Source organism: Xenia sp. Carnegie-2017, unplaced genomic scaffold (assembly GCF_021976095.1).
Source record: "Xenia sp. Carnegie-2017 unplaced genomic scaffold, XeniaSp_v1 HiC_scaffold_24, whole genome shotgun sequence".
NCBI classification, from domain to species: domain Eukaryota; kingdom Metazoa; phylum Cnidaria; class Anthozoa; order Malacalcyonacea; family Xeniidae; genus Xenia; species Xenia sp. Carnegie-2017.
Genome location: NW_025813487.1, coordinates 18,530,821 through 18,542,635, shown reverse-complemented (window position 1 = coordinate 18,542,635; position 11,815 = coordinate 18,530,821). Strand labels below are relative to the sequence as shown.

Below are 11,815 nucleotides of genomic sequence, written 5' to 3'. Positions count from 1 at the left end.
AATGGCAAAAACTTTTGGTTAGATTCTGTTGTGGGCTAAGCCTTCCCCCAGTGCTGTGTCCAATCCTTTGAAGCTTAGTGTTAATATTGACCTTGTAGTATCGGCTAAAGGCAAACATTCCATTGTTTTTTTCTTTTATAAAGTGAGGGTAGGAGAATATTCATATATTCAGCACTGCCCTGCTGGGGCCAGTTGCAAAAGCCTGGATAGCGCTATCCATTGGATAGCAAAAATTTTCAAATTTGTAAAAAAGGTGTTTATATTTTACTTAAGACAAAGAAATTTTATAATCTTCGAAACAATATTTATTTCAGACTTTTCAGTGAGTGCTCAGTTCGAATTTTATATTTTTTGCTTTTTAAAAGGTTTTATAAAAGTTTGAAAAAATTGCTATCTAGGCTTCGTGCAACCGGCCCATGATATCTTTTGAAATTAAAATCGCCAACAAAAGAAAGTAGCAGGAAAGAGCTTAGTACATGAATATTCACCCTCCCTCACAATTAGTGTTCTAGTCTAGTTTCGTCTCGTCTTGTCTTAGCTAGATGTGTTTCTGGGCATCCCAACCCAAGAAACAGCTGTAAATATTTTTACTATAAGGTGGGTGTGCATCAATTCTATGGGAGTAAGAGAAAATGAAATGCTCGCCATGTTGGATGAATTATGTGTGGTAAATAAGAAAAATCCTTTATTAAAATCATGCAACATGGCGGTTGCACTTGCACACCAAGAAGTAGCACCCCATCCTTTGTATTCGGGTCTGGTTCAGTAGTCTGGTTATACAACCTTCTTCGGTCATTATGTTTTATAATTTATATATAATATCTATGGTTTTAATCATAAAGACAACATGTACTATGCAATGTTACACAAAATAGTGAGAATACGAAAATGAACTTCATTGGCCTAACTGGCCTTTATACAATTTTGACGATGAACAATGAAATAAATATTTGCACACCATGAACCCGGAAATAATTTTAAAAGAGTAAAATTAGCCGATTTATTCAAGAAATGTGTTAAGTATCACACCGTTCATTTAATATGTTATCAAAAATTGACTGATTAGTCCATTTGTAAATAATTTCATTGACATTTCACTGAGTTTTCTGTGGATTAAGAAGTTGCCCGTTTAGTATCACAGTGGAAAGTACGTTAGTACTTCCGCAAAGTACAAAACGAAAAAATCTTGTTTTACGATATTTTGGATATATTTTAGGCAATAAAAATATCTACAATATGACCGAGTTTAAAAAAATTCTACCGTGTGGTTTTTTATTTATAGGCCTTTGTTTGCAAAGTTACCTGGATATAGGAAGTTAATTATATTAGATTATATTACGCGTAATCTTGTAATCCGACTTTGCCGATGATTTTCTACAACTTATTTTTTTGTGCACTCTCCAGATTTTGATATATTTTAGAAAATATAATTATCTATATTCTGGCCAAGTTTAAAAAAATTCTACCGTGTAGTTTTTAAATTATACGCTAATTAAGGGAAATGAAAAGTACACTGTAACCTAAAGTTTAGTGTTTTCTTCAATTTCTTGACTTTTATACTTTCTTTGTGATGGTTAAGGACAGTAAAATAGTAAAAAACATTTAAGAATTGTTTTTACTGTTGTATTTGATGGAAAACGTGTTTTAAAGACGATTTTTCGATTTATCATTTTGAATGATAAATTTTAGTTGAATGTGGTGATGAATGTTGTATGAATGTTGTGTTGATTGTGGTGCCCAAGGTGGTGCCAATTTCACGGTAGTTTTTCTTCATCCATTGTTTCCTGAAGACCATGTTATGTTATATGCATGGCACGAAGTATTTATAATATACGTTTCGCAACCGCTGTCCAGTTTGCCAGTCAGAAATCTCGACGTATGGTTGATTTTCTCAACACGTGCTTGCTCTTCTCATATGTCACTTATGATTCTCGACTAGTGGTTGGAATTCTCGATACACTTTTGTTTGGCGTGCCATAACTTCACGTACGTCATACGTTGCGAAGCAGGAAATTGAGTCTTTCTGAAATTCTCACGGAAGAAAACCAAATTACATGGGTATGTTACGTTTTGCTGTATTTTTAGTGGAATAGCGTACTTGTCCTTGTTGTCTTGAATGAAAATATTGTTTTGCTGTAAAGTTTTGGCGTAAATATTCATGGCATTCGACAGGCGCTATTGAAACGAATCTCTTATCGAGAATTCTTAGTTCAAACTAAAATTAGCCAATACTAAAATTGTGTTTGTGAAAGAAAATAAGTTTTAAGCCTAGGCCACACTATCGTCCATATCGACGAAAATCAGAACGAAAACTGCCGCAACGAAAATTTTGAACGAAAACTCGACGAAAATTTCGTTTTCGTGCATATTAGAAGAATTAAACTTTTGACCTTTTTCGTTAACGAAAACGCATACTATTGGCTAATAATATCAGACTTTGTACTCAAACATGGCGGAGTGGCAAGAGGTTTTGATAAATCAGGGCTAATAGATTTTCTAAGATGTGTGCCAACTTTAGTGATGTGAGGTCTAATTGAATCCAAAATGAATGTTTTATGCAGTGCGGTGTTTGAAATTAAATGAAGATATGATCTTCGCACTTTGTTGGACAATTTAAGCAATTGTCTCATAAACCTGAAAAAATCAGGTGACTCAACGGGAATCGAACCCATGACAATGTCATTCATTCATTTCACGAGAAAACATGAGCCCAACAAAATTGAGCTGCTCACCACTGTGTGACTTCATAGCTCAGTTGGTCAGAGCACTGCACCGGCACCGCAGAGGTCATGGGTTCGATTCCCGTTGAGTCACCTGATTTTTTCAGGTTTATGAGACAATTGCTTAAATTGTACAACAAAGTGCGAAGATCATATCTTCATTTAATGAATCCAAAATGTAGTCAAAATTTGTCGTCGTCATTCGCAAGTATTTTATGTGTCTATTTTCATTGTTCGGCTCTCGTTTATTAATTGGACGAATCCAGTATCGACGTTTGCTGTTGCTTGTTTTCAACTTTAAAGGCAGTAACTTTTTCTTAAGAAAAAGTAATCTTTTTCTTTTAGAGATCGCTATTTTTTCTAATCCGTCAAAAATGCCGCTTGCTTATTGGCCAAAAAAGTTTTGGCTTTGCAAACATGCTTGTAATTTTTCGTCGTGTCTGGCATGCATTTCGTGCACGAATTTTCGTTTCGTTTTCGTTTTCGTCAATATAGACGATAGTGTGGCCCAGGCTTTAGTCTGAATTCGTGAAAACCTTCAATAATATGGTACACAAGTGTATACGTAAAAATACAACAGCTTTTTGTATTGGTATGCTTTGATGAAGATTTCTTTACCTTAACGTCGCTTTAAACAAAACTTTTTAAGAATTTTGATGCATTTTGAATTTCATAATTTTAAAAGACCAAGACGAAACACTACATTAAATATTAAATGAGTATGTTGCGTTTCATTTCTTCTTTGATTCTTGAAAATATTTTTGGACTTCCTGTTGTATTGTTTAGTTACCAAACTAATAAGGGCCTTGTTTACATGGGATTAGTGTAACCATACTTGCAAGGCTATTTTTTTGTGTAGGGAGACTCTACCATTGACAGGTCTGTGTATTACTATTAATGACAGCAACATCAGCATGTTGTAGACATGATTGCAGATGAAACATTTTGCCTTCCTTGAGGCCTATTTATAAAGATCCATAATTCAGTGTAAGACCTCTGAAAATCGTTTCAAATTCATTTTCATTATATTATGTTCACATTGAGTGTTTTTTTTTTCAATGACGACTTAACATTCATAGAATAAAAACCTTCTTTGCCATCTTGAAAACTTCCTTGTAGATGGTGGATAGCTCTAGTTTTATTGTTTGTCTCTGTAAAATCATGTAGTGCATCTTGTGTATAATTTTATGCTTTGAAAGCAATTTATTTTAGATATAAAGTAAATGGTTTGAACCCGGGAGTATCGTTATATGTTTGTAATTGATGATCGTCCAGGTTAATAAAGTCCTGAGAAGGACTGTTTTTGTTGTTGTAGACTGACGTTTCGACAACCTTAGCGGTAGTCATCTTCAGAGTCAAATGAGGAGTAAACGTCAGGTTAGCCGTATTTGTTATCTGGTTCCTACGTCATTGTATTGTGTGTACAGGAAATGTGTATTGTCATTGTGGATTAGTGTGAAGTGAAATATTTTATTGTGATGTGTGAATTAGGTGTGACGTTTTTAGTTGTAATGTGTGGGTGTCAATTGTGTATTGTCATTGTGAATTAGTTTGAAGTGTAATGTTTTTGGTTGATCGTTTGTTTGTATTGTGAATAAGTCGTTTGTAACGTGCCTGTAATTGCTGTGATCTGTTCAGGGGGTTGTTTTTATTTTAGATATGATGTGAACATAGTTCTACTGAAAGGGATTACCTTATCTCAAACATTTTATGGTTTATGACAAAAACATAACTCAACTGTTGTGGTAACCTTATCAATTTGATATGGAAACCTTAACCCTCAGGGTTACCCTAGCACACATGTAAATGCTACATATAAAGCAATTTCACGTTGGGTAACTTGTTTGCTAATGTAACCTTTCTCTTTTCACAAAGTTCATTAGTGAATGGTTCACAAAATCTCTTTAATTGATTGAGGTTCAGCTAAAATCAGTTTACCCAGGCTAATGCAAACTCAGCCTTTGACCAATCAGCGCACATGTTTTACTGTTTTTATTTTATAAAGCAAATTAAAACGCAAAAAATTTATTGCAATGATAAAGATATTTCTGTAGTAGAATTAATCGAACATATTGCTACGCAAAATGTTGCCCATTTACGAGTAGAAATTACTATTTATTTTGATGCACCATGTTTAGTTCTGTGCACAGGAGATGGGCCACAGCGCCGACTATTTTTACCAGTTCAGAATTGATAAGCCGCAGCTGGAAAACTGGAATTTTCACAGCACTAACCATGTTGACTCATGATTTTATTTTCAAAGATCATAAGCATTAAAATTCATCATTTAATTTTTTAGTGAAAATGGTAAAGACAAATTTAGTATTTTCGACTGTTACATTGATCACATTTCTTGGTCTTGCCAAAGGTATTTAACTTCAAATATCCATTTCTTTTTTTTACTTAAATGATTTTTGATGTATTTTTAGTTGTTGTAGTAGTAATATTTAATTAGTTTATTTTTTATTCGCAATTTTTGAATAGAACCTGAATTAAAAACATCAATTACTTTTGTTATGTTAGTAGAAGATGTATTTTTTACCTAAACTATCTTTTTATCAGTCATAGATATTAGCTAAATTTCAATTTCAGGAACAATAATATCTCCACCTGATGGTCAAAAATTTGTATTTTTGCCTGGATCTTCTCACAATATAACTTGGACATTAAATAAGATTGGAAACTTTCTTTTTCGGAGCTGGACCTTTAGGACATTTGACACTCCTTCTTCTGCAGCTCAAGTAATTGTAAGAATAATTGATGATAAAAAACCACATTATCGTACATCAGTCCTTAAGTCTTTGGGTTTAGATGTTGAAGTTTTTAAACCTGCAACTCTAATGTTAAAGAATGTTACTCAAAGTTACATTGGTGTTTATAAATTTTCTATCCATGCTCCTGATCCCTTTGGCTCATCTGTTGAAGTGTTTATTGCAAGTAAGTTGTATTAATTATTTTAAACTTAGCAGCGGGGTTATCCAAGCCTTTCATGTAATCTGAGTAGCTGTAGCATCGGGCGTAATTATACGATATATGACCGCAGTCTGGAATCCTATAGCTAAATACTTGAGCCGTTGAGCGAAGACAAATACGAAGACTTGTTTTGTTCTGTTTTAATTTAAAAAAGAAACTATAGGGTATCTTTTGATTTGAATAATCTATGTTAAAGTGTTTGTATCACAGATTTTACTACATTTGAGTATAGGACAAAAAAATTAGTTATTGATACCACTTTTGATTTTTGTGGTATAAAATTTGATATCAATTGATCAACTGGTAATATCACTATTATGTCTCGCCGAACAAAGAACAGTCTATCCACGCTTACAGATGTTGATGTTAAAAGCTTGATTCTGAATTTGCCCAAAACAGATGAAACGAAAGAAAAGATATTCCACCAGAAAGATCTGCCAAAGATAACGGAAACAAGACGAAAGAAAATGAAACGTGCACCGAACTTTATGATAAAGAAGCAAAATTTCGCGCGCACGTGGTTGATGTCGAGACATTTGTTTTAACAAAGTAAATGGTTTGAACCCGGGAGTATCGTTACATGTTTGTAAATGTAGATCGTCCAGGTTGGCATAGTCCTGAGAAAGACTGTTTTTGTTGTTGCTGACTGACGTTTCGACAACCTTAGCGGTAGTCATCTTCAGAGTCTGAATTCCTAAAGTGCATTATAGCAGACATTTGTGCTCTCCGAGTTTCTGCAGGAAAGTAAATATCAATGACACATTTAGAAAATAATAAACAGATATTATCTTCAGCAAACTTGTTAATCACACTTTCAATGTCAGAAATAATTTCTGCATAAATTTGCATCAAAGCCAAGCAAATTAAAAGCTCTTCTATCATAAAGCTCCTTTGATAGGTTCTTAGATTCCTCAGTGCTGAAATTTATGTCTCACATTCATTACCTAAAATACAAAGATTAACTTTAATATTTTCAAATCCTGGAAATGATACATGCTTCAGTGTTTTGACGATGTTGTCGGAAAAGGCCCATTGTACGTTTTCCAAGCTACACCTGACAATTGAGATCGTTCATTATCCAAAATTGGAGAAGTAGAAACATGTGGTTCCATTTTCCTCCCATGTAAGTTCCAACATGTCGCCTAAATTTACCTACAGCATCATTCCAATGACGAAAGGGTGAACATTTAGTCTTGAGCATTTACTTGGGAATTTGTGTCCAAAAACACATCATAAGCAATAAACACGATCTTCTTTTGATGAATAACACAGCCAAAAAAAATGTGCGAGCCATTCATATCTCAACGATTTCTTAGTTCCTCGCCTAAAGAAGGTAAAATGTAATTTTCAACCGGTTTGAAAGCATGTTCTTCTTGGACAAAAGAGAGAGTTGAATATAGATTCAAGCCTGCTGTCCACAATCAGGAAAGTAAGTGAAGTTTTAGTCTTCAACACAGAAGAAATGGCTAAAATGCAAAGACAAGATCAACACTTACAAAACCAGAATCTGGATAGTCTCGTGATAGTCTCGTGATAGTCTCGTCAAAGGTAAAATATTCTTCAAGGTGTTGTTGAATTCTTCATGCTGTTCAACGACCTCTTTGACGTCACAATAAAAAGCACCATGCTCTTAGTTTTGTTTTCAATATTATTTGAAGCGTTGCTCTTCTGTTGTAGCCTAATGAATACAGGGTACTTGGCACGTCCAAAATGAGACCTCTCTGTTTCGTTTGTAGATAAAAGCAATTTGCTTAAATTAATAATTTCTTTGGAAATCCGTTTGAAAGAAATATTTACTCTTTCTTTGTGGCTTTTCAATTCATTTTCAGACCCTAAGTCAGCATAATTCAAATGACAGCACATGTTATGAAAAACACTATTTGGTATGATCTTGCATGTTGTTGAATAGTCAGCTGGCTTCAATAATGTCTTCAGTATTTGTTTCGGTGTCTTGTCTCCAGTATTCCTATATTGAAATGTTTTTGTTGTACCTGTTTACTTATATATGTTCCGCTCGTCGTTTTACTCTGCTTATTCGTTTTACCGAATGTCCTTATTTGACTTTGCCACAAACTTTCGTAAGTGAAATCAGCCAATGAAGTTCTTTCATCACTTTTTTATACTTCCACTGTCTGAACTTTCGTTGATTTCAATGAATGGCAATCTTCTATTTGCCACACCAAGTACACGGTCAGAAGCATAGCGATGGTTTCTATGAATTTTGCGACTAGTCTTACAATGAAGATGGTAAAGGTCACTTACCAATCTCATGCAGCATTTGTAACTGCGTTCGATATTAACCACGCTAGACTTTGCATTTCTTGCTCTTTCAATCCACTTGATTTCAGACGTTTAAACATCCATTTGACAAACAACATATGTATGTAATGAAAAGGTCATTTGTGGCTACAAGGATGGATTTACCATTTCAAGTTCTTCTTTTACAGGATGTGTATCGATCAATGAGTTGTGATGCACTCCTACCAAAAATGTGTTTGAACAGTGGATGTATAGTCCAACTTATAATTTCTCATTGTTTACTTGCTTACAAGTTAAAGCATCAATAATTTCATACCTACCGACCTTTGACAACGCGCCATTGCCTGATATGCACTCCTCTGTCAAACGGTTGGAGGATTTGATCAATTTGTTTTGCTGTGTCTTAACTTTCTAAAACAGTTCTTTTCCGAACTCTTGATTTTTTCTTTGTTTTTTTCTGGTTAGTTTTTTTCTCGGTTTTATCTTGGGTTTCGTGGTTTTTTATTTGGTTTCAGTCCATTCACCATGGCAATTGCTCTCCTATAGTCAATAAAACTTATTGAAGTTATGTAAAATGTTGCTTTCCTAAATTCCTAATGGGGGTTGTTATGTCTAAACAAACTTGATTTTTTTTATCAATTACCCTTTCACCATATGTTCATTTTCTTTATTTTGAATATTGACTGAAAATTTTCTGTTTTTGTTTTCAGCAAAACCAAACGTGATAATTAGTTGTTCAAATCCTCTGGTTGTAAATAAAGGTGATAATGTGTCAGGTGTATGTAGAGGTGAAGGAGGTAGCCCTCCTGCTAATGTCACATGGTTTGATAAAGATAACAACATAATTGGTGATGTTGGAGTTGTAAGTAAGACATTAGTAATCACTAATGTTACAGTGAATGATGGTGGAAATTACACATGTAAAGCACAAAGTTATAATGATCCACGTTTTAGAGATGAAAAATCTATTGAAGTTATTAGAATTATAATGTTTAAGTAACCATTTTAATATAACATAACCAAATACAACGTGCAATGCAATAGAACAGAATAAGAATACTAAAAGATATAGAATGTCAACAAGACAAAGAACCTAATATATATATATATAAGTGTTAGTGCCAAAGTCCATGATTAATTATCCAATCATGTATCATCATTATAGATATGAATTTCCGGTATCATATTATTCTAATAATACGTTTATATCCCAATACTCCCACTTAATGATTATACTTGAATCAGTTGAATGTTCATTGTTCTTTAATCTTGATAATGCCTAACATGTTCCTGAATTTCTGAAAAGTATCTTTACTAAGTCCTTTTGTAAATATATCCGCTAGCATATTCTCACTGGAACAATATTTAACAGAAATGATATTCTCGTGAACTTTCTCTCTCACATAGTGGTATGCCACATCTATATGTTTTGTCCGAGAGTGGAATTTCGGATTTCTTGATAGCTCAATAGCCCCTTGGTTGTCTTCATAGATGATAGTAGGCTCTTGTTGTATTATTGAGATACTATCCAGTAGTTTTCTCAACCAGACTCCTTCTTGGCATGCTGTACTTAAAGATACATACTCGGCTTCTGTTGTTGATCTTGCAACACATCCCTGTCTTTTGCTGCACCAACTCACAGTATTCCCATTAATTTGATATACGTACCCTGTAGTAGATCGACGTGTCACTATATCTCCACCCCAATCTGCATCTGTATATCCTGACAATATTGGATCATTGCCATCTGTGGTAAATTGTAGACCATAATCCAATGTACCTTGAATGTAACGTAGGATCCTTTTAACTCCTCTCCAATGCTCTAGTCCTGGTTTTGCCATAAACTTTGATAAAGTTCCAACTGCAACAGCTAAATCGGGTCGACTTATCAATGTAGCATAGTTTAAGCATCCAATTGCCATTTGATATTGCTTCACATTAACTGGATTCTCACCTTCACTTAACACTTCATACTTCTTTCCAAATTCAAGTGGTGTTGAGACTGCTTTACAATTTTGCATGTCGAATTTTTCAGTATTCCTTGTAGATATTTCTCCTGATTAATGGTTAATGTTCGCAATCTTCGATTTCGTTTTATACTCATCCCAGCACATAATGAATCTCACCAAGATCTTCAACATGGAATCTATTTGCAATTCCTGACTTTTCTTTTCAACATCTCAATAGAATTGGAGAAATGGAGCATGTCGTCAACATATATTGCGATTATGACAAAGTTAATCTTGCCATTTTTGGACTTTACGGATTTGACATATACGCAAGGATCTGCTGAACTTTTCTTGTACCCATTTGAAAGCAAATGTTTATCGATAGAGGCATTCCAGCACCTTGCAGCTTGCTTTAACCCATATATACTTTTATTAAGCTTGCAAACATATTCAGGATGATCTTTGTCAACAAAACCATCAGGCTGCCGTAAATAGATTTCTTCCTCCAATTCTCCTTGAAGAAATGCAGTTTTTACATCTGTTTGATGTATTTCCCAATCACACATGGTTGCCACAGCCAATAATGATCTGATCGTATTATATCTTGCCACTGGAGCAAACACATCTTCGTAATCTACTCCATATGATTGAGCATAACCTTGAGCAACTAATCTTGCCTTAAATCGTTCAATTGAACCATCAGCTTTTCTTTTTACTTTGTAAACCCATTTACTCCCGATTACATTTTGTTTTCTGGTAAAGGTACTAAATCCCAAGTATGATTATCTTTCAACGAATTGTATTCTGAGATCATCGCGTTCTTCCATTCATTCGCATGTTCTCCAGTTGTTGCTTCTTTTATATTGTTGGGCTCACTGATGTCTGCAGTTAAGTCGCTGACTGTGTAACATTCTTCGTCGAATCTTTGAGGTGCTCTTCGTATCCTTTCACCTTTGAGTTGTCTAACCTCATTCATGAATTTCTCTTCGTAAGAATTTTCTCCCACTCGATTGCAATCATCTACTTCTCTTGCATCAACATTACCGTTTTCATGTTCAGCATTTCAATCTTCTATTGATTGGCTTTCATCATTGCTATTTGCATGAACATCATGTACATCACGATTTTCTTCATCTTCAATGAGTCTTTGCTCACGCTGTTTGTTTTCAAAGTTATAAAATTGCTGCTCTAGAAACATAACGTCACGACTTTTATAAAACTTCTTCGATATTGGATCAAATACCTTAAACCCTTTCGTCCCATCAGGATAACCCATGAAAATCGTCTTGAGAGATTTTGCATCCAACTTTTTCCTTTGCTCTTTAGGAATGTGCATATATGTTATGCAGCCAAACACTTTCAGATTACTTACATCAGGTTTTATCCCAAATAGACACTGATAAGGAGTTATACCGTCCAAAGCAATTGTTGGACTTCTATTTGGAAGATAAGTTGCTGTATTTACAGCTTCAGCCCAGAATTTATTGGGTAGACGTGAGTGCATCAACATAGTTCTTGCTGATTCCATTATCGTACGATTCATCCGTTCTGCAACTCCGTTTTGCTCTGGGTTATACGGAACAGTTGTTTGATGTGTGATGCCATTGTCCTTTAAAAACGACTCAAATTCTTTTGATTGATACTCACCACCGTTGTCTGTGCGTATAATCTTAACTTGCTTACCAGAGATATTCTTTGCATAGTTGAAAAACTCTTTAAATTTTTCCAAAACTTCACTCTTGTTCTTCAAAAAGTATACTTGTACATATCTGGTGTAGTCATCGATAAAGGAGACATAATATCGAGATCCACCAATGGAATTCTCTTGTATCGGTCCACATACATCACTATGTTTAATTTCGAACGGTTCCTTAGCTCGTTGTGAAACGCCTTTTGGAAAAGAGCAACGATGCT

At 34.5% G+C, this 11,815-nt stretch overlaps 4 protein-coding genes across 5 annotated transcripts in view; 3 read left to right on the top strand and 1 right to left on the bottom strand.

Annotated features, from left to right (window-relative positions):
* Nucleotides 1–11,815, bottom strand: part of LOC124451719 — a 98,916-nt gene that overhangs the window by 48,641 nt on the left and 38,460 nt on the right. The window lies entirely within an intron of this gene.
* Nucleotides 1–11,815, top strand: part of LOC124451682 (carcinoembryonic antigen-related cell adhesion molecule 5-like) — a 60,611-nt gene that overhangs the window by 28,538 nt on the left and 20,258 nt on the right. The gene's annotated exons all lie outside the window — the stretch shown is intronic.
* The window catches only part of LOC124451703 (carcinoembryonic antigen-related cell adhesion molecule 6-like), a 93,311-nt gene that overhangs the window by 63,346 nt on the left and 18,150 nt on the right, over nt 1–11,815 (top strand). The gene's annotated exons all lie outside the window — the stretch shown is intronic.
* Nucleotides 1,943–6,086, top strand: LOC124451720. Its single transcript, XM_047002344.1, has 3 exons — nt 1,943–2,058; nt 5,020–5,088; nt 5,313–6,086. Exons 1-3 carry the CDS (start codon nt 2,055–2,057, stop codon nt 5,669–5,671), a joined length of 432 nt encoding a protein of 143 aa, XP_046858300.1. The 5' UTR covers nt 1,943–2,054; the 3' UTR covers nt 5,672–6,086.

What these genes read in the sequence shown, in the direction of transcription:
- LOC124451720 (XM_047002344.1), top strand. An exon ending in ATTTCTTGGTCTTGCCAAAG is followed by an intron (nt 5,089 to 5,312) that starts GTATTTAACTTC and finishes TTTCAATTTCAG; the next exon opens with GAACAATAATATCTCCACCT.